This window comes from Schistocerca gregaria, chromosome 1, assembly GCF_023897955.1.
Source record: "Schistocerca gregaria isolate iqSchGreg1 chromosome 1, iqSchGreg1.2, whole genome shotgun sequence".
NCBI classification, from domain to species: domain Eukaryota; kingdom Metazoa; phylum Arthropoda; class Insecta; order Orthoptera; family Acrididae; genus Schistocerca; species Schistocerca gregaria.
Window position 1 is genome coordinate 1,177,556,717 of NC_064920.1, and position 25,415 is coordinate 1,177,582,131.

The window sequence follows — 25,415 nt, forward strand, 5'->3', positions numbered from 1 at the left end:
GTTCTAGTCCCGGCTGGGTCGGAGATTTTCTCCGCTCACCAACTGAGTGTTGTGGTGTCCTAAACATCATCATTTCATCCCCATCGACGCGCAAATCGCCAAAGTGGCGTCAAATCGAAAGACTTGCACGAGGCGAACGGTCTACCCCACGGGAGGCCCTAGTCACATGACATTTTTTTTTCGACAGGAATATTAAACCAAACTATTCCTTTCCTTTACATCTACGCTGCAGTGACAAGTCGTGGGATAACTTCTAACATCGTGCCCGGCCTCCTTTTGTCCTGCTTAGCGCACCAACTTAGACGTGGTATGTACTCATCAAGTCCCCTATGGAAATATTGACCAATGCTGCTTCCATAGCCGTCCACAATTGCGTGTAAGTGCTGGATTTTGTGCACGAGCTGACCTGTCGACTATGTCCCATAAATTTTCGATGGGATTCGTGTCAGGCGATGTGGGTGGACAAACCACTTACTCGAACTGTTCTCTACAATTATGGCCAAGTGGCGGGGTGCATAATCATCCATAAAATTTCCATCGTTTATTGGGAACATGAAGTCCATGAATGGTTGAAAATGGTCTCAAGTAGCCGAACGTAACCATTTCTAGTAATGACTGGTTCATTTGGACCAGAGTACCGAGCCCATTCCATGTAACCACAGCCCACACCATTATGGGCCCACCACAATCTTACACAGAGCCTTGATGACGACTTGGGTCCATGGTTCGTGGGGCCTGTGCCACACTCGAACCCTACCATCTACTCCTACCAACTGAAATTGGTGAATAGTTCACGATTTTCCAACAGTCTAGGATCCAACCGATATTGTTACGAGCCCAGGAGAGGCGCTGCAGGCGATGTCGTGCTGTCAGCAAAGGCACTAGCGTCGGTCGTCTGCTGCCATAGACCATTAATTCCAAATTCCCCGCACTCTCATAATTGAAACGTACGTCGTACTCCCACATTAATTTCTCCGGTTATTTCACACAGTGTTGCTTGTCTTTAGCGCTGAAAACTCTACCCGAACCCCCCTAATTTTAGTCGTTAAGTGAAGGCCGTCGGCCAGTGCGTTGTCCTTGGTGAGAAGTAATGCCTAATATTTGGTATTTTCGGTGCACTCTTGACACTGCGGGTCTCCGAATATTCAGTTCCCTAACGGTTTCCAAAATGGAATGTCTCATGCGTCTAGCTCCAACTACCATTCTGCGTCTGCTAATTCCCGTCGTGTGGGCGTAATCACTTCTCCAACGTTTTCACCTGACTCACTTGAGTGCAAATGACAGCTCAGTTAACGCACTACCCTTTTATACCTTGTGCACGCGATACCGCCGCCCTCTGTATATGTGGTTATCGGGTTGCACCTCATAAGAACTTCCGTGATATATAAAGTGCTCTCAATATTATATGTTATAATAATGCTACCCCAGACCCAAAGATTTTTCTTGTGAAACAGGTACTTCAAGCCAACGTCTCGCCGTAGCGAGAGCCGTTAAAGTGATTCATGTTTTTATACGTCGTCAGTCGAAGTCGACGAGAAATATTCCGTTCGGCTCACAGCCCTTCAGGCAATAAATTACACCCATTCCGGTATTTTAACGCTGTTACTAAGATTCATGCTGCTCTGGAATAAGCAGTATTTTTTCAGTATGAAAATTATTACCTCTCGTAAACATTGACGGGTTGGATATCCATTTCTATTCATGGTATTACGACACGCACACGGAATGCCGAGATTTACGACCTATCTGCGTGAAGATTACACATGTATCATCTGAAAGTTTATCGGCAATAGCTATTGATTCCACCCTCAGCAAAGAAGTTTCTAAACACCGTCTTGGAAAAGCACTATTAATTTGCTGCATGACTTAGATCTGCAGTTAATGTATTATAGCTGTCATTATTATATTCTTTCATAAACATGTAGTACTTACTTGGTTTACAATAATGTATTAACATAGTAAGACATTGTATGTATGTAACTCTGAATATTTTCATTACACAAGTGAATTAGGAGTAAGCTACGATCCACTATTGGAACATTAGCCACAAATGGCACTGTATTGCTGGCCTCTCCTACGGAATGCAATTTCTTGTTTATCTTGTCTCACAAGTTTGTGTTTCACTTTATGTGACATAATAGCAACGAATCTGGGTCTTCAAGTGGATCAATATAAACTATTGTGTGAGTAAGGTTAGTTCCCTCTCCCTAAATCGCCACAATCTCTTCTGCTGTTATGTAGTCTAAAGAAGAAAAGAATGAATAAGAAATTCTCAAGCTACATGGCGTCAGTGTTCTAAAATTAGAACATTATAAAAGCCCTGTACAAATATTTTGCTTTTACCGCTGTTGTGGGAATTATACCAAATACAAAACTAGAACCTTCAAAGTGAGAAACTCAACGTAACTCACAAACATCTGATATTTCGATTCTTTGTTGCAATCTCATCCTTTCTGCTGACTCATTTTCCCAGAAAACTGTTATATGTGCTTTTGAAATTCTGATTTTTTTTAAAAAAGTGGTGCCAGCAGTTTTCCGTAACATTTCACTTTTGTTGCAAAGAGCACTAATGCATTAATTGTCCCCAATAGTAAATTTCTTGTAAACTGAATTTTAACTCTCATTTTCGTAAGACATATTTCCATTATGGTATCTAAGGATCACCTACCACAGATCATTAAAATAACCTTGACCATGTAACACAGAAAGTGCAGACATTTTGCAGACGAAAATTCCTATTCATTTTCTTTTGTTTAACAGTTTAGCTAATATTAAACGTCAAAGTTTTTTTTTCTTTATAGGAAAAATTTATAGAAACTGGCTTTGGACGGAACAGGGGGCTGCATTCAGGCGTTTGAAGAGAGACGAGCGAAGCTCACATCTAAGCCAAAGTAGAGCACTACCAACCAAGCCCAGAGGAAGTACAGTCAAGGCTGCGGCGCAAAGTAAGAGGGACGGAAGCGAAAACTGACACTATGAAGTCATACGAGTGAAGTGGGGGGCGGGGGGGGGGGGGAGGGATGATATGAATGATAAGTCGCTTGTGTGGAAAATGTTCTCGAAAAGGCCATGAATACAGTGCCTCGAGAGTTACGGATCCCCTACTGCTTGGATCAAGACAAACTTTTCTATTATATTTTGACCGACCTGCTTTGTTTAGACCAAACGGTTTCATTATACCTTAGCAATTGGATAATTTTACCTAAGAACTGGTTGGATTTTTTCTTCAGGCCACATAACGTAACTTCCTTGCAGGTCATCTCCTTTCGGTACAAAACTTTTCTCACCGTATTCTAGATCACACCTACCTACATCTCGCCATTGGCAAAAAAAAACTGATTTTTAACACGTATGCGTCCCTATAAAATTTCAGCGAATGGCGCTGGGTTCGAATCCCTATACGTATTTAACATCTTTCGTGTTTAGTTAAGACGAACAGTAGTTCCTGGCTAAGATCCCTGGTACAGTACAAGTATTTTCGTCATTTAATTTCAAGATCATACTTGCTAACTGATGCTGACCAAACGTTAGAAATTTCACGTCGCATCACGCCTAGTCAACGACGACTATCATACTGTCTCGGTATATCCGGTCAGGCGCGAAAGCTCTGCTTATTTCTCATTGACTGCAGGCAGTGGGTCCAGAACAAAATCGTTCAACACGTTATTTAAAGTTCGAACATGCGCACAACTAGATGGTCATAAATACCTGAAATACGCATTTAGTGTCACTTTACGCTAGATAACAAGGGCGATAGTTGTTGCACATAGTTCAATGTGTCATCATGAGTACATCGAAATTACTAGTGATACGCTGTTAATGTTGAGCTTTCCATAGAACGCTTGACGCTGTTAATTATGGTTTATCTAACTGGTTAGTTCATTAAGCAGTTCATGCAAAATCATCCGCCAAGCTATCGACAGTAAACAGGTGATCAGAAAATCTTTTAGAGAACAAGAATACTTACTGGGAATGCACAAAATTACATAAACAGCAAAAACACTACACCTCACCTGAGATCACACCTTACCACCACCCCATATACGGTGCAGGAAAACCGCTGGCGCTCAAAACAGCTTTCAGTCGTGTCGGAACAGATAAATACAGGCCCAGTATAGTTTTCAAGGCAATCTTATACCATTCTTCTTGTAAAATAGTGCCAATTTCAGATAACGATGATAGAGCTGGATAGCGATCAGCACCTTTCTCTCCAAAACAGACCACAAAGACTCGATAATATTCAGATTCTGTGGTGATCAGTTCAGATGCAACCATTGATCATCATTCTCACATAACAGCAGTCCTGGACGATGCAAGTTCTGTCAACTGGGACATGCCTTCTCGGAACACAGAATCACCATTGGGGAACCCCGATGATCACATATTCCAGTAACACGACCTTACAGAGTCACAATGGGGCCAATTGAATACCACGATATGGTAGCCAAAATCATCACGGAATGCTCGTCAATTTTTGCTCTTGGGATGTAAGTAAATTCGACCAGATGTTGGAAACAATGTGAAACAAGACTCATCCGATCGAATGACATTCTTCCACTGCTCCATAGTTCAGGTTCTACGGCTTTTCGTCACGTACTCATTTACTGCCATTTGCATCACTGTTGAATGGTTTTGAAATTCCAACTCGCCCTGCAATTCGCGTCTTATTGACCTCCCTCCGTGTAGTTCTGGTGTGAATAGGGTTCGCGAGTAAGACATCCAGTCCTGCAGTGACTTTTGCACCTGTCGACCTAACACAGTTCGTCGTCACATTTCTCTCTGATGACCGTCGCTACCACTCAACACACACTTTCGTCCGCGTTGTGACTTAGCGGATGCTAATTTTCAGCTTTCCAGAACGTGTTTTAGATATTCGTCAAGGTGCCTACTGAAACGCCGATCACTTTCGTTCTCTTGGTTACAGAAGCACCCGACATGCGAGCACCACCTACCTGCCCGCGTTCGAGTTAGCTTAGCTTCGACGTAATGCAATCACAGCTGCACAAAACACTGTTCCGACCAAGGGTGGCACTTAGACAAATAAAAGAGGCCAACCTGCAGACTAGCCTAGCACCCTCATTTATGTTCAAGTATACATTTATCGAGGTGTTTCCACATTTTTTTCAACAACTGTAAGTTCATTACAGAATTTTGGTGGACATGATATTCTTGCCAAATTAACTGTTCACAAAAATTTAATGTTGACTACGGACTACTGAATGACTTTTGTGACAAAGTTACAAGTATTTGTTGTCTCCGATACTCAGGAGAGTGGTGACATTTTTCAGTCGTAATAAATTCGAATTTACAAGCGTTAATATTGTAATAAATTTGAAATTACAAGCTTTAAGGGCTGTCTCATCTCTATTACCGTGTTTCCTGATACTTGCAACACCGTGGTGTTAATTTACACCTGCATTCATTGCCACCCAAGACCAGTGCTCTCTCGTTGTTACTACTGATAACAATTTTGCATGGTCAGATGACTGTAAAGAGATTAGATGATCAACAGGGAAGTTACGATATGTGGGCTGCAAATCAGGTGAAACGCTATTCAGGTCATTCGGAAATTTTTTGAACATGAAGGTACTTTATCTGATTTTATGCACACGTCAGAATGTAATGAAGTCCGCATTCCTATTGATTTGATTTTATTGGAAAAGTTGCTACGTTGGTCTCCATATATATTAACTTACTTAAAAAAAGATGTTAATTAAAAAAGAGAAGAGAGACTCCATAAGTCACATGGCTTCAGAACAAATACGGAGAAAAGCAATTAAAGCTTTAATGTTGCATGGAATCGACAATCTTTAAAATATATCAAATTTCTGACTCTTATCCTGAGATTACACTCAAATTTTATATTCCTATATTTGTTTACTGTGTAAACTAGCATTGAATACACTTTGCCACATAGGTAGGAAGTGAGGAACTGTGTTATAACTTTAAATGATGTTTTTACTTATAACTTTAAATTGTATATTTACTTAAGCAAGTTAAGAGACAAGCAAAGAAGCACAAAAATTTCTCAGTATTCACTCTACAGGTGAGTCTGTCAAACTCCAGTGTTAAGCGAAATGAACACTTGTACGAGATTTCAATTCCCTATCAACATGAATGATGTGCAACCTTTCTGTGAGTCAAGATCTGAAATGTTCTCATGAAAATTTGGTTGTAGATTGAGAAAATGATGTAGAGGATGTGAAGAAACTTGAGTTTATCTTAACATTGTTGTTTTTATAGATACAACCAAACTCTCCGAAAATCAAGGACTGATGTTGTTTGGACAATGTCGTTCCCATATTCCTAATTTCCTTATCATACGTTTATTTTCCTCTTCTATTTCAAAGCTACTGTCCCCTGCTCTCAAATCTTCATTTTATGACAATGGAACAAAACAGAGCGAATTAGTAGGAGATACATAACATTCTAGGTCTCATCGGTTACACTAATTTCTTCATGGAAAATTAAAAGGCCCTGAGTGCGAAGGATGCCGCGATTCCACTTATTCACTAAATATAGATGTGGAAGGCTTCGGTAGTTCCAAGTACTAGTTGAACAATTTCTCACAGAACATTCGTACAAAGGGAGACCTACTATCAGCCATTTGATAACAAGTTGGATAATTTATGCACGCATCACGGCCTTAGCTGTACGCACATGCGTTTCACCTGCACGTCTTCTGGCGTCATGTACCCACATCCGGTCAGGTCATTGCCTGAACCCAGTAATAAAATTACGTGATATATCTACCGTCTTTTCGCCTGACTGCATACCTTGCTCGTCTTCGTTTCATTTTCATTATCGTCATAATTATGTCTTCGACTTCCCGATCTGTATATTGTTTTCCTCCTCCTCCTCCTCCTCCTTCTTTTTCTTCTTCTTCGTTTTCTTCTTTCATTTCAAGGAGTGGGTGTTTCACCGATCCGAAACTAAAGGAATTTGAGAGAACGGTTGTCTCCATGTCGTCGCTGGCCATCCTATATCCCATCTTCCCATGTTGTTAAAATATAATGCTTGTCATGTCAGTCGCTCAGGTGGCATCATTTTGATGTGGTCATACTGTTTTTTCCTAATCTCTTCGGTCACCTTGCCTTCACGTGTAGTTGTTGTCTTACGTCCCCAATTTGCACACTACCACTTAATGTTAATTCAAGAAGTGACCTCATAGACCTCATCTCAAAACAATTCTTTGTCCCTATTTTCTTAGATTCCAGTTTTCACTACCACATATAAGGGCAGGCTTACCCACCACGATGTGCAGTTTTAGTTTTATCCGTTTTCTAATTGTTCTAGAAAGGTACTTCCTTCTACAACCATTTATAGCGTTACATTTCTGTATACTTTGAGCCACATCTGAATTAGTTTTGTAGATGGATATATCTATCCCTAGATATTTAAACGAATTTATCTGTTCTCTTATCTTATTGTTTACCATTACTTTTGCGCTTCTTACGTGTTCCCTTTCCGTTGCATTTACTTTTATTTTATTTGTAGATAAAGCCATTCGGTAAGTTTGTAAAACATATTGTGGGCCAACCATATTTTCTTACTAAGTGCTTTCTCTGCCTGGTAGGAGTATTCCGTAATCCACAAATAAAATAGTGTTAATTAATTTGTTCCTTCTACGGTGCATCTTCATGGGGTTTTTAGAATGTCATAATCCTAAAAATTTGTTGATAAGTATACATATATCGAAAGTACTTTCTCTGTCTGGTAGGAAAATTCCGTAATCCACAAATAAAATAGTGTTAATTAATTCGTTCCTTCTACGGTCCATCTTCATGGGGTTTTTAGAATGTCATAATCCTAAAAATTTGTTGATAGGTATACATATGTCGAAATCGGTTCTAGAAAGACCAAACGCTTGTTTTACTCCCTGGTTTAAAGTCAGTAGCTCTTCGTTTATAATAATTTTAGTGTTATCGCACAGTGATTCAGTAGCATTCAACAATACAAAACATTTATCTGCCGAAAGTATACCGAGTAAGCCAAAGTTTTTGTATGGTATTCCCACTAAAAGGCCTTGTCTCAACGTATGTTAAAACTGGCAGCAGAAACTGGTCGTAAACTTTTTGTTTCAGAACATTGAAACCTTAGTTTTGAAAGTTCTACTTAGTTCTTCAAATGCACTCGACATCGTATTTCTTTTTCTGTTTATTTATTTTGCTGTCGAATATTTTCAACTGCCCTGCGAAAAAATAGTCATCTGGTTGTCATTGTTAATGTGCAAATTTTTTTTCGATCGAATTTTGGTTTTTGGCGTCCTTGCTTCTTGTAATTTCAAATAGAGTCCAGTTGATCCTCCCATCTCTTCTCAGGACGTCCAACATTTATTTTCGCCTGAGGTGTATATTTATGCATTAACTTAGGTGTTCGTTCATCTGAAATCCTTATAACGTGTTCGTGTCATTTGTTTGTGTACGCTTCGTTTTCTGAAGTACACTTCTGAAGACCAGTTCATTTTCAACTACTCTACGAAAAATGTCATATGGCTGTCATTGTTAATTTGTACAATTTTTTTTATTGATCCAGTCTTGGCTACAGTATCCTTGCCTCTTGTAATTTCAAATAGATCCCAACCGATCTTTCAATCTCTTCTTAGAACGCCCACCACTTATCTTCCATTGAGGTGCACATTTATATATTAATTCAGACATTCGTTCATCTGAAATCTTTATACTGTGTTCATGCCATTTCTTCCGGTACGCCGTCATTTTCTGAAATACATTTTTGATGCCAAGTTCATGTATTCAAATTACTCTGCTGACCTGTAAAATAAAGTGATCTGCGTAATGTTTACGGCAACTATCTAGTCTTAGCAATTTCGAACGTGTACACAAATTCCACATTGCGCAAAACAACTAAAGCCCGGACCTCGTGGTCGTGCGGTAGCGTTCTCGCTTCCCGCGCCCGGGTTCCCGGGTTCGATTCCCGGCGGGGTCAGGGATTTTCTGTGCCTCGTGATGGCTGGGTGTTGTGTGTTGTCCTTAGGTTAGTTAGGTATAAGTAGTTCTAGGGGACTGATGACCATAGATGTCAAGTCCCATAGTGCTCAGAGCCAAAACAACTAAAGGGTCGAACCCCCGTAATTTCGTCCCATTGCGGCACCGACGTTTGAAACTCGGCTCAAAAGTGTCTGCAACCTTCCTCTTGTTATGATGCAAACGTTCGTTGCCTGCGACGTCTCCGTTGGGTACGGCGGCGCTTCCAACAGCAAGTGTCGACACCTGTATCAGTGCTCGCAAGTTCACGTCAGGAGTAAGATGGCTCAGTGACGTCACAGTGGCACCAAATTTCACTACAATTCCACTCAACGCAGTCGGGCATGTGTCACGTGATGGGAATGCCGTCATACACCTCTCACGCAAATTTTATGCCTCCGTTTCACGCCTCTGCAACGGAGGTCAGAACCGCAGCGCTCAGAGTTGAAGTCACGATGTTTTCTTATGGATAGCTGAGGAGAATATTTTAGAAACACCGGCGCTCAGTGCTGACCCGTTCAATACCAGCCTCGTAAACTCTCTAAATGCTTTTGTTATTCCGTACACAAAATGACCTCCATAACTAACACACTCCTTTCGCTCGCTACATTAATATAGAATAATTACACATTCTTCCTACGATAAATGGAGGGATACTGGCATTTAACATCCAGCCGACAGTACGGTCATTAAGGACAGAAGACACAAACTCAGGCTGAAGGAGGACAGGAAAGGAAAGAAGCTCTGTCCTTCCCAAGCAACCACACAGATTACAGCCATTTTCTGTAAATGTGCACGTGTTATGATTCTCTACAACTATATAACTATTTGTTAATCAGATTTAAGTATTTGGCAAGGTTTCCCGACCGTGTGGTAAAAGTGAACATTTCAATCTTTCAGTCTTTCCGTGCTAGCTCTGATATCTTTTATTTCGACGGACAATTCTCCGTATATGTGGGAATCGACAAATATGTTGATATGCGGGGGAACAAACTTCTGATTGAAATTTCGCGAAAAATCTCGCCGTAACCAAAAGCACCTTGTTTTAATGATTTCTACCCGAATTCGAATATGTTATCCCTGACACTCCCTCCCCTACAAAGCTAGCTTCCCTTACCTTCTTTGAACTTTTTCGATGTCCTCCATCAACACCCTCTCTTAAGAATACAGTGCTCTAGAAGAGGACTAGCAAGCATAGTGTAGGCAGTCTCTTCAGTAAATTTGTTGCGTCTTCTAAGTGTTCGTCCCATTTTTTAAACGCAGCCTTTGGTTCGTTTTTCTCACATTTTATGTGATCAAATTGAAGTTGCTCGTAATTATAATCCCAAATTAGTTTCGTTTATCCTGTAGACGAAATTTAATAGAGGTTTTTATTACTTCTGTCGATGATATGACATTTTACTTTTTAGGGTCAATTATCACTTTTCACGTAATACAGATAGCGTGTCTGAAACATTTTGCAATCCATTTTGATCTTCTGAAGATTTTATTAGACCATAAACGACATCATTATCTGCAAAGAAGGCTGTTCAGATTGTTTCCTAAATCGTCTATGCAGATTACGAATGGCAGAGGACCTATAACGTTTGCTTGGGAACACCTAGATACGACTTTTGTTTTTCTCGATAACTCCCGGTTGCACAACTGATACATTACTCCAAAGGAATTCATTTGGTTACAAACCGCTTGTGGGAAACGATGTTAAAAGCCTACTGGGAATCTAGAAATATGGAATCTACTAGTGATCCCCTGTCAATAGCATACATTACTTCGTGTGACATTTGTTCATCACAAGAACGTTTTATTCTGAATCGGTGTTGGTTATGCGTCAGCAGATCGTTCCCTTCGAGACATTTCATAATGTTCGAGAGGAGTGTATGTTCCAAAGCGCAGGAAGACCTGACTGCGGATGGTCGTCCGGAGACTTTTATGGCTGCTTTCCCTTATATGAGCCAAGAGTCTAACCACTCCGGAACCTCGCTCGGTTTGTCACAGTCCATTACTTAGCATAACGACGTTACACTGGGCTACAGCTCTCGGTCTCAGTTTACTAAAACCGCAGGTTGTGGCATAGTCCATGCACCACAGCGTCTCTCATTTATTACTATTTGCAATAGACAGCGCATTACCACCAAACCAGACAGATCACTGCCTTCAGTCTGCTGATTCAGCCCCTGGTATTTTACTGTTGTGCCCAGCTAGGAAAATTAAGTTTAGTGACAATAACTTTTCCATAACTGAGGTTGTGATCGAATAGAAAATTTTGAAACTTTTTTAAAGTAGATGGCAGCCCCACCGATTACAAATATTTATGAAATACCATGTTGCGCATCGACAGCTGCAGAAATAAAATACTCGTATGTTACCGTTACGAGTTTCAAGTTCTTGCAAATCGTGGAGCATTTAGTTACAAACCTAAATGGACTGATGTGAAAATACGAAAACGTAAGTAGTACTACCCTATAAGATAAAGTATTTACTCTTTTTTTATTTACAGCGACTGTGAGGATATATACTTTATGTTTCGTGCCACTCTACACAACGTCAAATATACGCTAGTGGCCATAATATCCGTGAGTCAACATATGGTGACGTTTGCCAGACAACAACCATCTGAACGAACAGTTCGACGACGTTTGCAGCAGCATGCAGTATTAGCTCGGAGGCCGTCGATGCGGTTACCCTTGACGCTGCATCACAGACACGAACGCCTGCGATGGTGTTTTCGACGAGGAACCTGGGTGCACGAATGGCAAAACGTCATGTTTTCGGATGAATCCAGCTTCTTTTTATAGCATCATTATGGTCGCATCCGTGTTTGGCGACATCGCGGCGAACGCGTGTATTCGTCTTCGCCATACTGGCGTATCACCCGGCATGATGGTAGGGGGTGCCATTGGTTACACGTCTCGGTCACCTCTTGTTCGCATTGACGGCGCTTTGAACACTGGACGTTACATTTCAGAAGTGTTACTACCCGTTGCTCAAATGGCTCTGAGCACTATGGGTCTTAACTTCTGAGGTCATCAGTCCACTAGAACATAGAACTACTTAAATCTAACTAATCTAAGGACATCACACACATCCATGCCCGAGGCAGGATTCGAACCTGCGACCGTAGCGGTCGCGCGGTTCCACACTGCAGCGCCTAGAATCGCTCGGCCACCCCGGCCGGCTTACGACCCGTGGCTCTACGCTTCATTCCATCCCTGCGAAACCCTACATTTCAGATGGATGATGCACGGCTGCATGTTTAGGTCCTGTAGTGGCCTTTCTGGATACAGAAAATGTTCGACTTCTGCCCTGGCCAGCACATTCTCCAGATCTGTCACCAGTTGAAAACGTCTGGTCAATGGTGGCCGATCAACTGGCTCGTCACAATACGCCAGTCACTACTCCTGATGACCTCTGGTATCGTGTTGGAGCTGCATGGACAGCTGTACCCGTACACGCCATCCAAGCTCTGTTTGAATCAATGCGCAGGCGTATCAAGGCCGTTATTACTGCGAGAGGTGGTTGTTCTAGGTACTGATTATTCAGGATCTATGCACCCAAATTGCGTGAAAATGTAATCATGTGTCAGTTCTAGTATAATATATTTGTCCAATGAATATCCGTTTGTCATCTGCACTTCTTCTTGGTGTAGCAATTTTAATGGCCAGTAGCGTATTAAGTACAGCTCCGAATAAACGTAAATTGACAAATTTGGCGTCGCCGCGGTCTTGTACGTGTGTTTTCAGCAGCTTTGTCAGCCCAAGCTGGTTCGCTCGTGCCGGCAGGTGGTGAACTCCGGCGAGCCGGCGACGTTCAACTGCTCGGTGTCGGGCTCCCCCGTGGCCGGCGTGGAGTGGCTGCACAACGCGGAGGCGCTGGCCGCCGGCCGCGCGCGCCTCCTGTCTCCGCTGGTCCTGCACGTCGGCGCCGCGACGCGCGCCCACCGTGGCGTCTACCAGTGCGTCGCCAGGGGGGGCGACGACAGCGCGCAGGCGTCCGCGGAGCTCAGGCTTGGAGGTCGGTGCGCGGCGCCGTGCTTAGGGTCCGTACACCACGAGGCCAGGCTAACACCTCTGACGCGGGCCCTTGCCATCAGTGAAAAAGAGCATTGCAGGCGCCTTTTCGATTTCAAAGCGCGTACAACAGCGTCTGAGGTTTATTATCTAAGTGAAAAAAATTTAATGAATTGGTGTGATTAAAATACGAAAAGAAATGGTATCAGAAATGTGTTCATTACACTTTATTAACATTGCTATACAGGATGAAAAGTATTTAAACCGACAAACTCTGGGAGGTAGTAGGGGACGTCAAAACAAATATTTTTCCCTAATGTCATTTTTTCTTATGAGGATTATTTAAACCGGTGGAGGCCGTATTACGTTCTTCAGTTGTTAGAGGGCCTATTACGCTCTTCAATTGAAGGCAACTGGTGTCCACCAGTGTAGTAGTGCATTGTCTCTGTTTATTAATGGAGCGGTACATCTGGAGTGAGTACTCTGATATGGTTGGCGCGTACTACGTAGCGCACCACAACGGACGAGATGCACAGCGGGTTTATCAACAACAATATCATAATCATCCGTATCCCGCATCACATGACCTTTGCTGCTGTGTACCAACGTCTGCGTGAGACCGGGTCATTTAGCAGATTACCTGGACAGGGACGCCGTCCCACGGTAAGAACGCTACAATACGAGGAAGCTCTCTTGCAGCATGTGGAGCGGGATCCTTCAATCAGCACTCGTTCAATTGCACGTAGCATGAGGACGAATGTAAGAAGAGTCCTTCGAGAGCAATTGTTACGTCCATTTCACATACAGCGTGTCCACAACCTGGAACGACTTGATTATCCAGCCAGAGCACAGTTTTCGCAGTGGTACCTAGAACAGTGTGAAACGCATCTTACATTTCCATCCTCTCTGTTGTTTACCGAGGAAGCAACGTTCGGGCTTGATGGAGCCCACATGCACAATTCTCATGTTTGGAATGAGGATAACCCACATGCCACAGTTACTAGCGCTCATCAAGTGCGGTTCTTCGTTAATGTGTTGGTCGGTGTTGTTGGGAACTGTTTAATTGGCCCGTATCTGCTACCTAGGCCATTAAATGGCAGGCACTATTACAATTTTCTCGCCAGAGCATTGCCAGAATTGCTGGAAGACGTCCCGCTCCCTACAAGACAACGCATGTGGTTCCAGCATGACGGGGCGCCGGCACATTTCAGTCGTCGTGTGCGACGATTCCTGGACCGACGGTTCCCTGAAACGTGGATTGGCAGAGGTGGTCCTGTACCATGGCCTGCTCGAACCCCAGATATGTCGCCTCTGGACTGTTTAGTATAGGGAGAGATGCGCAACCATGTTCACGCAACTCCTGTTGCATTAGAAAAGGATCTGGTTGCCCGGATAGTAGCAGCAGCAGGAACAATTCAGGATACTCCTTGGGTTTTTGCCCGTGTCAGACAGAACATGATCCAAGGGTGTAACCTTTGGTTGCGTGTTAATGGAGCCATTTTTGAAAATCTACTGTAATTGAAATTGGGTTGTGTAAATGTGTTGTCTCTTGGTCATAAAACAATGGAAAAGTGTTTGTTGGTTTAATTAATTTGCCACCAGAGAAATCTTCCTCTGCCGGTTTAAATACTCCTCATAGGATAAAATGACATTAGGGAAAAATATTTGTTTTCATGTCTCCTACAACCTCCCAGAGTTTGTCGGTTTAACTACTTTTCACTCTGTATACAGGGTGTACATAAAGTAATTTAACACTTTCAGTTATGTATTGCACAAGAACCAAACATTGTACACATATCATTCATATGTCATTTTGAAGAGAAACACCGAAAGTTTTTTTTCATGTATACCACCACAGCGTAGTTTGGTAATTTGCCGACAGTCAGCTGCTTCATCGATGAGTCGGCCGTGCTACAGAAGCGTACAGCTGTTTCATGAAATGGCCTCCCCGATCATAAGATATCACGCCATGTGACTTTTTTCTGTGGGGACACATTGAAGGTCTGCTGTATGTTCTGCCTCTACATGTGATGTAGCAGAGCTCTGGGAGAATGTACGGCAAGCGACTGCCACAGTCAACGATGCCATGCTGGGACGGGTGTGGCAAGTATTCTATTACCGTATTGACGTCTGCCAGGTCACTCATGATTAGCATATGGAATGTTTGTTTCTCTTCAAAACGCAATATGTATGACATCTGTATAATGTTTGTTCTTGTGCAATAAATAATTGAAAGTGTTCCTGGACTTTATGTGCACCTTGTAGTGTAAAATTACCGTAGACTATCATAAGTAAGCATAGACTACCATATTTTCACAGTAGCGTTGGTCGGTTAACATCATACCCGCATTACCTGTACGCTAGGTGTGTTGCATACCTAATGGACGTTACCTCATAATGAGCACTTTCCTTATGTATGCTATCACTATCTTAGGAGATTTCTCTGAAAACCAGAAATGGTGTGATATGTCTGCGTAAGTAGAAGAAACTAACGATGAAAGTCGCTGATAATTAGTGACTGGAACAACAAAGCAAGGAAATTTAAATGATATACGAAGTAACCTACACCACATTTACTTATTTATATTTTTTGCGTACAATCTCGTCATTCATCACCTATTATCTAATGATGGTCATATTTGTAAACAGCCACAGAAAGTTATATACAGCTGTGATTAAACTTTCGTTTCCTGATTTGTTACGCTATGTGATCAAAAGTATCCGGACACCCCCAGAAACATACGTTTTTCATATTTGATGCATTGTGCTGCCACCTACTGCCAGGTACTCCATATCAGCGACCTCTATAGTCATTAGACATCGTGAGAGAACAGAATGGGGAGCTCCGCGGAACTCAAGGACTTCGAACGTGGTCAGGTGATTGGGTGTCACTTTTGTCATACGTCTCTACGCGAGATTTCCACACTCCTCAACATCCCTAGGTCCACTGTTTCTGATGTGATCGTGAATTGGAAACACAAAAGCGTAAAGGCCGACCTCGTCTGCATACTGACAGGGACCGTTGACAGTTGAAGAGGGTCGTAATGTGACGTCTGTCCAGGCCATCATACAGGAATTCCAAATTGCATCAGGATCCACTATAAATACTATGACAGTTAGGCAGGATGTGAGAAAATTTGGAATTCATGGTCGAGCGGCTGCCAGTAAATGACAAACGACACCTCACTTGGTGTAAGAAGCGTAAACATTGGACGATTGAACAGTGAAAAAACGTTGTGTGGAGTGACGAATCATGGTACACATGTGGCAATCCGATGGCAGGATGTGGGTATGACGAATGCCCAGTGTACAACATCCGCCCGCGTGTTTAGTGCCTACAGTAAAATTCGGAGAAGGTGGTGTTATGGTGTGGTCGTGTTTTTCGTGGAGAGCACTTGCACCCCTTGTTTTGCATGGTACTATCACAGCTCAGGCCTACTCTGATGTGTTAATCACCTTCTTGCTTCCCATGGTTGAAGAGCGATTCGGGGATGGCGATTGCATCTTTCAACACTATCAAACACCTGTTCATAATGCACGGCCTGTGGTGGTGTGGTTACACGACAGTAACATCCCTGTAATGGACTGGCCCGCGCAGAGTCCTGTCCAGAATCCTCTGAATCCTACAGAAGACCTTTGGGATGTTTTGGAATGCCGACTTTGTGCCAGGCGTCACCGACCGACATCGATACCTCTCCTCACTGCAGCAATCCGTGAAGAATGGCCTGCCATTCCCCAAGAAACCTTCCAGCACCTGATTGAACATATGCCTGCGAGAGTTGAAGCTGTCATCAGGGCTAAGGGTGGACCAATACCATACTGAATTCCAGAATTACTGATGGAGGGCGCCACGAACTTGTAAGTCATTTTTAGCTAGGTGTCCGGATACTTTTGATCACATACTGCATGTTGTATAAGCGCTTGCAGTAACTGCTAAAATTAAATACAAAACTGAAAAAGGAAAAACCATGCTAAACCCTTAAACCATGATACTACATCACTAACCACGCAGGGTCTCTATATTTACAGTACAATTTCCTTCAGATATGCATGCAAGCATATCGTATTGTGAAGATACAGACACTGTATAAAAGCAGTCATTTTATCAATTATCTATCCATGCCTCGGCGAGCGAGCATAAGAGTTGTGATAAAGAGATGTGTGGAAGTATGGATAGGTCCTGGGGACGTGCTCGGAAACCAGACGTAGTTGAAGCGACCGTCTGCCATAAGGGAAAAACCAGGTTTGAGTCCCAATCCGGTACAAATTTTCATGCGTCGCAAACAGCTGACGTCAGAATGCGACTCTGTTTCGCATAATACCACACTTGACGATTATCAACACTACCATCGCAAGTAGATGGCTTACTAACAGCTGAAGTTCTTAGCCATTGGGACACCCTCAGGGTTAAAGAAGTTACATTCTTGAGGAATCTTCTGTTGCGTAAGTCTGCATCTACGAGTTATGCTAACACTATTTACGCCTGTGCTATTGAGCCTCTGATTGCTGGGGACAACATGCTAGAATCGGTGTTCCAGGAAACATTACCATACCCAAACCAACTCGAACTCCAAGCAGGCCAGCATCGTCATCTGCAATCCAGGGTCCGCACCTCGTGGTCGTGGGTAGCGTTCTCGCTCCCCACGCCCGGGTTCCCGGGTTCGATTCCCGGCGGGGTTCAGGGATTTTCTCTGCCTCGTGATGACTGGGTGTTGTGTGATGTCCTTAGGTTAGTTAAGTTTAAGTAGTTCTAAGTTCTAGGGGACTGATGACCATAGATGTTAAGTCCCATAGTGCTCAGAGCCATTTGAACCATTTTGCAATCCATTTTGCAATCTCCACCCCCCCCCCCCTCTCACCCGGAACCTGTTCTTGCTGGGTTGCTCAGAAACATGTATCAGTCACCACAAGTTATTCATTCTGCCGGTTCTGCCATTGCTCCCACGTTGTTGTTAGCTGCTTATCATCGTCCGCTGTGGACGGTTAATTCCAGAGTGTGTGAATCCCTCGCTGATATTCACTGCACTCTCAGTATTCAGTTAAGCATTATCGCATACAGGCGGGTTTCCTCTTACCTTGCCACATTTTCTAAATACTTTCCTGGTTTCCTCCCGGATACTTTATTTGCTGCTTCGTTGCATTTATCTCCAAAAGTTTAAATTTACACTGTCTGTTATTTGAGACCACAGATCTAAAGGGCATTCTAATACCTTAGGGTCTGGTGTACCAATGGCACCACGTACACATAGGTTTGCCAGTTGTTTCACTATTCTACATAACTATTCATGATATGGGCCATGCCCTTTCAGGCAGTGCATCATGCCTCTAGATGGATTTATATGACTCATAAGCATCCCCTCCTTGATGTATGGAAATATGCCGCACGCCATAAGTTGGCTTTCAAGGTTTCAATGTACATATACACCTACGTGATTACTCTGTATTCACAATAAAGTGCCTGGCAAAGGGTTAAATGAACCACTTTCAAGCTGTTTCTCTACCGTTCCACTCTCGAACGGCGCGTGGGAAAAACGAGCACTTACAATTTTCTGTGCGAGCCCTAACTACTCTTATTTTATCGTGATAATCATTTCTCCCTTTGTAGGTGGGTGCCAACAGAATGTTTTCGCAATCGGAGGAGAAAACTGGTGATTGAAATTTCATGAGAAGATCCCGTCGCAGCGAAAAAGAGCGTTTGTTTTAATGATTGCCACTCCAATTCACGTATCGTGTTTGTGGCATTATCTCTCCTATTTCTCGATAATACAAAACGAGCTGTCCTTCTTTGAACTTTTTCGATGTCACCCGTCAGTCCGACACGATGTAGATCCCACACCGCACAGCAGTACTGCAGAATAGGGCAGTCAAGCGTGGTGTAAGCAGTCTCTTTAGTAGACCTGTTGCACCTTCTAAGTGTTCCGCCAACAAATCACAGTCTTTGGTGTCCTGTACCCACCATATTATCTATGTGATCGTTCCAGTTTAGATTATTTGTAGTTGTAATCCCTACGTTTTTTGTTGAAATTAACGGCCTTCAGATGTATGTGACTTATGGCGTAATCGAAATTTAGTGGATTTCTTATAATACTCATGTGAAGAGCTTCACACTTTTCTTTATTCAGGGTCAATTGCCAGTTTTCGCACCATACGGATATCTCATCTAAATCATTTTGTAGATGTATATGTAAATGTAGACGCAGGCAAAGCTAGAAATGGTAGAGGTATCCGAAACACACTTTGCCAGGACATTCGGAGCCCGCAGTAAAACTATTTCCTAATCAATAAGTTACTTTTGCAATATTCAGAGCACCAACTTCAGCGGTGAGAAGTGTGAATGTTACTCAGTACACGATTCAAAACATGACAGTCATCTGTTAAAAGGAACGAGAGAGATTCGAGTGTCGAAATCTACAACACAGCTGTTGCTCGGTCCCCTTTATTGGCATTCATCTGTGCTGTCGGAACGCGGGAATAAAACCGTGGCTAATGTAATGGCAGCACATCACATGCTGTGACGTTAACAGCGGTGCATCCCGCTTTTCGCTGCTCTTTTTGTGGTTACCGTAACGGGATGTAATATTTGCATTTTCACTCAGGGGGCTGTCAAAGCGGTGTAGTGCTCTGCCTTAAATTTAAAAATCAACATTAATAACTGGTCATCACGCAGCTAGCAGATAAATTTAGAAACTGCAACGCTGTGGTTTAATTTCTAAAGTAAAATAAAACATCCCTCTTTAATGAACCAACTTGAAGGGCGTCAGCTAGTTCTGAGTTCCTTTTGTGTGGTTAATTAATTGCCTTTCCTAACCGCAGAAAAGCCGAGGTAAATGGAACTACACTCCTGGAAATTGAAATAAGAACACCGTGAATTCATTGTCCCAGGAAGGGCAAACTTTATTGACACATTCCTGGGGTCAGATACATCACATGATCACACTGACAGAACCACAGGCACGTAGACACAGGCAATAGAGCATGCACAATGTCTTCACTAGTACAGTGTATATCCACCTTTCGCAGCAATGCAGGCTGCTATTCTCCCATGGAGACGATCGTAGAGATGCTGAATGTAGTCCTGTGGAACGGCTTGCTATGCCATTTCCACCTGGCGCCTCAGTTGGACCAGCGTTCGTGCTGGACGTGCAGACCGCGTGAGACGACGCTTCATCCAGTCCCAAACATGCTCAATGGGGGACAGATCCGGAGATCTTGCTGGCCAGGGTAGTTGACTTACACCTTCTAGAGCACGTTGGGTGGCACGGGATACATGCGGACGTGCCTTGTCCTGTTGGAACAGCAAGTTCCCTTGCCGGTCTAGGAATGGTAGAACGATGGGTTCGATGACGGTTTGGATGTACCGTGCACTATTCAGTGTCCCCTCGACGATCATCAGAGGTGTACGGCCAGTGTAGGAGATCGCTCCCCACACCATGATGCCGGGTGTTGGCCCTGTGTGCCTCAGTCGTATGCAGTCCTGATTGTGGCGCTCACCTGCACGGCGCCAAACACGCATACGACCATCATTGGCACCAAGGCAGAAGCGACTCTCATCGCTGAAGACGACACGTCTCCATTCGTCCCTCCATTCACGACTGTCGCGACACCACTGGAGGCGAGCTGCACGATGTTGGGGCGTGAGCGGAAGACGGCCTAACGGTGTGTGGGACCGTAGCCCAGCTTCATGGAGACGGTTGCGAATGGTCCTCGCCGATACCCCAGGAGCAACAGTGTCCCTAATTTGCTGGGAAGTGGCGGTGCGGTCCCCTACGGCACTGCGTAGGATCCTACGGTCTTGGCGTGCATCCGTGCGTCGCTGCGGTCCGGTCCCAGGTCGACGGGCACGTGCACCTTCCGCCGACTACTGGCGACAACATCGATGTACTGTGGAGACCTCACGCCCCACGTGTTGAGCAATTCGGCGGTACGTCCACCCGGCCTCCCGCATGCTCACTATACGTCCTCGCTCAAAGTCCGTCAACTGCACATACGGTTCACGTCCACGCTGTCGCGGCATGCTACCAGTGTTAAAGACTGCGATGGAGCTCCGTATGCCACGGCAAACTGGCTGACACTGACGGCGGTGGTGCACAAATGCTGCTCAGCTAGCGCCATTCGACGGCCAACACCGCGGTTCCTGGTGTGTCCGCTGTGCCGTGCGTGTGATCATTGCTTGTACAGCCCTCTCGCAGTGTCCGGAGCAAGTATGGTGGGTCTGACACACCGGTGGCAATGTGTTCTTTTTTTCCATTTTCAGGAGTGTATTACTGAACGCACAACTCTGAATGAGATAGTTATTCTTAGAATCTAAAAGGGGGAGAACTGAAGTAAGCTCCTGAAAACATTTACACAAACACTACGTATTGTCAGTTCTCGCTATTGATTTGTTTCCTTTTCACCAATCAGTGAAATATATTACTTAAAATCAATTACCCGTTTCTCAGTTGGTATTAATAAATTGAGCTGTCACAATACTGCCGATGAAATGAGACATTGGCCTGGTAACCATAGCATAAAGAGTCCATGTAAGGAGAATAAATAAGAGAGGCCTGGAGTAGTCACATGATGCCCCGCAGTCCCCTGGCCGTTAATGTCGGCTGCAGAAACCAGAATCGCTGCTTCTCAGAGAAAATCCTCAGCTACGTTCTCGAAGATGTGTGAGATCCATCAGGTCCTCCCACGATAATAAAAATCTTTGTTGGAGTCAGCAAATAAACTGAGGTGACAAAAGTAGTGGGATAGCTGTAAATATCGTGCAGGACCTCGTTTCTAGCAGCGAATTGCAGCAACTCAACTTGGCATAGACTCAACAAGCCGTTGGATGTCCCCTGCGGAAATAATGAACAAGCCGTCCATAGCCGCAAAAGTGTTGCCGGTGCAGGATTTTGTGCACGAACATAGCTTCTAGGCGGGGAAGACGTCCAACGTTCACTCGGTGTGCTTGCCGGGAGGCCTTGTCCAGGATGTGGAAGAGGCTCTTCCGGTGGCTATCGAACGTGCGGGGTGCAGCCATCTGCAGATCGTTGCGCATGTCGGCACCAACGATGCCTGTCGTCGGGGTTTCGAGGAAATCCTTGGGTCCTTCCGACGGCTGGCTAAATTGGTGAAGGCGGCCTCCATCTCTCGAGGAGTGGAAGCGAAGCTGACGATCTGCAGCATCGTACCCAGGGTGGACCGGGGTCCTCTGGTTTGGAGTCGAGTGGAGATTCTAAACAAGAGGCTACGTCGACTCTGTCACGAAAATCGTTGTAGATTTCTCGACCTACGCTATGGGATGGAAGGTTGTAGGACGCCGCTCGATAGATCAGGAGTGCACTACAAACAGGAAGCAGCTACGTGGGTTACACAGTACTTGTGGCGTGCACATGGTTTTTTTTTTCGATTATGTTCCTCCCCATGGGAAACAAACCACTGCCCGAAAAATTACCATTTCATGACACTGATGCGGGCGTGCCAACTGTAAAAATTGTTAGTTCGCCTAAACAGGTCATTCCAAAGGATTTAAATATGCTTAATATCATGTTAGTAAATTGTCGAAGTGTCTGTAGCGAGATCTCCGAAATAAACAGTAGCAATGCCAATATTGTATTAGGTACCGAAAGCTGGTTGAAATGAGATATAAAAAGCTGTGAAATTTTGAACTCTGATTGGAAAATGTTTAGGAAGGATAGAACTGATGCTATGGGAGGTGGTGTGCTCATTGCAGTTAAAAGCTGTTTAAGCGCATTTGAGATCGACACTCGGACTGTGAAACTGTCTGGATAAAGCTGTCAATCCGACAAGGATTGACCATTGTATTAGGATGTTTTTTATAGACCACCAGCATCCGCAACAAACGTCGCAGATTGTTTTAGGGAAAGTCTTGAGGACATAGGAAGTAAATATCCAAATATCCATTAGTTATAGGTGGAGACTTTAATCCAGCATCCATTGACTGGGAAAATTACACATTTATCACAGGGGGCAGAAGCAAAGATTCGTGTGAAGTAACTCTACGAGCGCTCTCAACATACAACCTTGAGAAATTGGTTAGAAAACCAACTCGAGATGGGAACATGCTAGATATCTTGGCGACAAACGGACCTGATCCTTTTGAGGAAGTTAATCTAGAAGAAGGTGTTAGCGACCACAATGTCGTTGTGGCTTCTATGTCAGTGGAAGTTGAAAACAAAAAACAACAAAGAAAAAGCGTAGAGTTTTCTTGTTTTGGAAAGCAAATAAAAGAGTCATTAATAAATATCTTCATAGTCAACTCCAAGCATTCACCGTGGAACACAAAGATATTGAGCATCTTTGGTCGGAATTTAAAGCTATTGTCCACCATGTGCTACAGAAGTATGTGCCTAGCAGAAGTATAGGGGAGGGAAAAGATCCACCTTGGTACAACTAGGAAGTACAACTAGGAAGTTGCCGAGAAAGCAGAGAATTTTGCACAGTCGTTTTAAACGTAGTCACTGCCCGCTGACAAACAGAAGTTATTCGAAATGAAAGCAGCTGTCAGGAGGACAATGAGAGATTCTTTTAACGAATTTGAAAGCAATATTTTATCTGCAGATTCTAAAAATAACCCCAAAAAATTTTGGTCGTACGTAAAATCTATGAACGCTACAAATAATTCAATACCTTCTCCTGCTGACAGTACGGGTAATGTAATTGATGATGATAAACAGAAGGCCGAAATTCTAAACCTACCTTTCAAAAACTCGTTAACGAAAGAGGACTGCAGCACCATTCCCCCTTTTCAATTATCGAACAAACGAAAGGATGGCTGACATAATGTTTAGTGTATCTGGGATTATAAAACAGGATCCTTAGACGGCAGGAAGGCATCTGGCCCAGACGGTATCCCCGTAAGATTTTATGTTGACTATGCTACAAATATAGCGCCATTCTTAACCGTCATCTATCAGAGATCATTGGAAGGGCGGAATGTTCCACGGAACTGGAAGAAGGCACAGGTCATAACAACCTATAAAAAGAGTAGAAAATCGGATGCACATAATTACCGGCCAATTTCAGTCACATCGATTTATTGTAGAATCATGGAACATATTTTATGTTCAGACCTTTCTAGACTCAGAGAGGCTCATCTGACAACAGGCTCTAGATACCGGCTCTCAGGTTGATGCCATATTCCTCGTCTTTCGAAAGGCGTTCGACTCAGTTCCGCACTGTCGCTTGCTACAAAAAGTGCGCGCTTACCGTCTATCCAATGACATATGAGGTTGGATGGAAAGTTTTCTAACAGACAGAGAGCAGTATGTCGCCCTAAACGGGGTAACTTCAACAGAAATAAGAGTAACTTCAGGTGTGCCCCAGGGCAGCCTAATACGTCCTCTGCTTTTTACGATTTACATAAACGATCTGGTTGATGGTATTGACAGTGGCCTTAGACTGTTTACCGATGATGCTGTAGTCTACAGAAAAGTAGTATCACACGAAAGTATTGAACAAATCAACGAGTATTTGCAGAAAATAAATGCGTGCTGTGATGATTGGCAGTCATCTCTCAATATTAGTAAATGTAACCTATTGCGTATAACAAGGTGAAAATCCCCCTCAGTGTATGAGTACAACGTAAATGACCAGTCTTTAGAAACGGTAACATCAGTCAATTATCTGGGTGTGACTATTCGAAATGATCTCAAATGGAATGATCAGATTACACAAGTAACGGGTAAGGCGAACACTAGATTGCGGTTTATTGGTAGAATCCCGAAGCGATGCAGTCCTTCAGCAAAAGGAAATATCTTACAATACGTTAGTTCGCCCAGTCTTAGAGTACTGTTCGTCTGTATGGGACCCTTACCAGTTGGGTCTGATTCAAGAGAATGAGAAGGTCCAAGTCCGCAGCTCGTGGTCGTGCGGTAGCGTTCTCGCTTCCCGCGCCCGGGTTCCCGGGTTCGATTCCCGGCGGGGTCAGGGATTTTCTCTGCCTCTTGATGACTGGGTGTTGTGTTGATGTCTTTAGGTTAGTTAAGTTTAAGTAGCTCTAACTTCTAGGGGACTGGTGGCCATAGATGTTAAGTCCCATAGTACTCAGAGCCATTTGAACCATCGAGAAGGCCCAAGGAAGAGCGGCAAGATTCGTGACTGGTACATTAGCCATCGCGAGAGCGTTACAAATCTCATAGAAAGTTTGAAGTGGGACAAACTTACAGACAGACGACGCGCTAAACGGAAGGCGCTGCACACTAAATTCCAAAATCCGATCTTCGCCGAGGATGTAGGGCATACATATTACCACCAACTTTCAAATCGCGTAATGATCATCATTCAAAGATAAGGGAAATAAGAGCTCGTACTGAAGCGTTCAGACAGTCATTTTTTCCTCAAGCGATCCGCGAGTGGAACAGAACGGGGAAATATGACTTTGGTGCGAATTGTGCCCTCCGCCACACACCTCTTGGTGACTAGCGAAGTATAT

At 43.7% G+C, this 25,415-nt stretch overlaps 1 protein-coding gene across 1 annotated transcript in view; it reads left to right on the plus strand.

Annotated features, from left to right (window-relative positions):
• LOC126297439 (Down syndrome cell adhesion molecule-like protein Dscam2) overlaps positions 1–25,415 on the plus strand; it is a 384,987-nt gene that overhangs the window by 105,960 nt on the left and 253,612 nt on the right. The window contains exon 6 of the mRNA XM_049988328.1: positions 12,764–12,995. Within this exon, the coding sequence (XP_049844285.1) occupies positions 12,764–12,995 (232 nt within the window). The remainder of the gene's footprint in view (positions 1–12,763; positions 12,996–25,415) is intronic.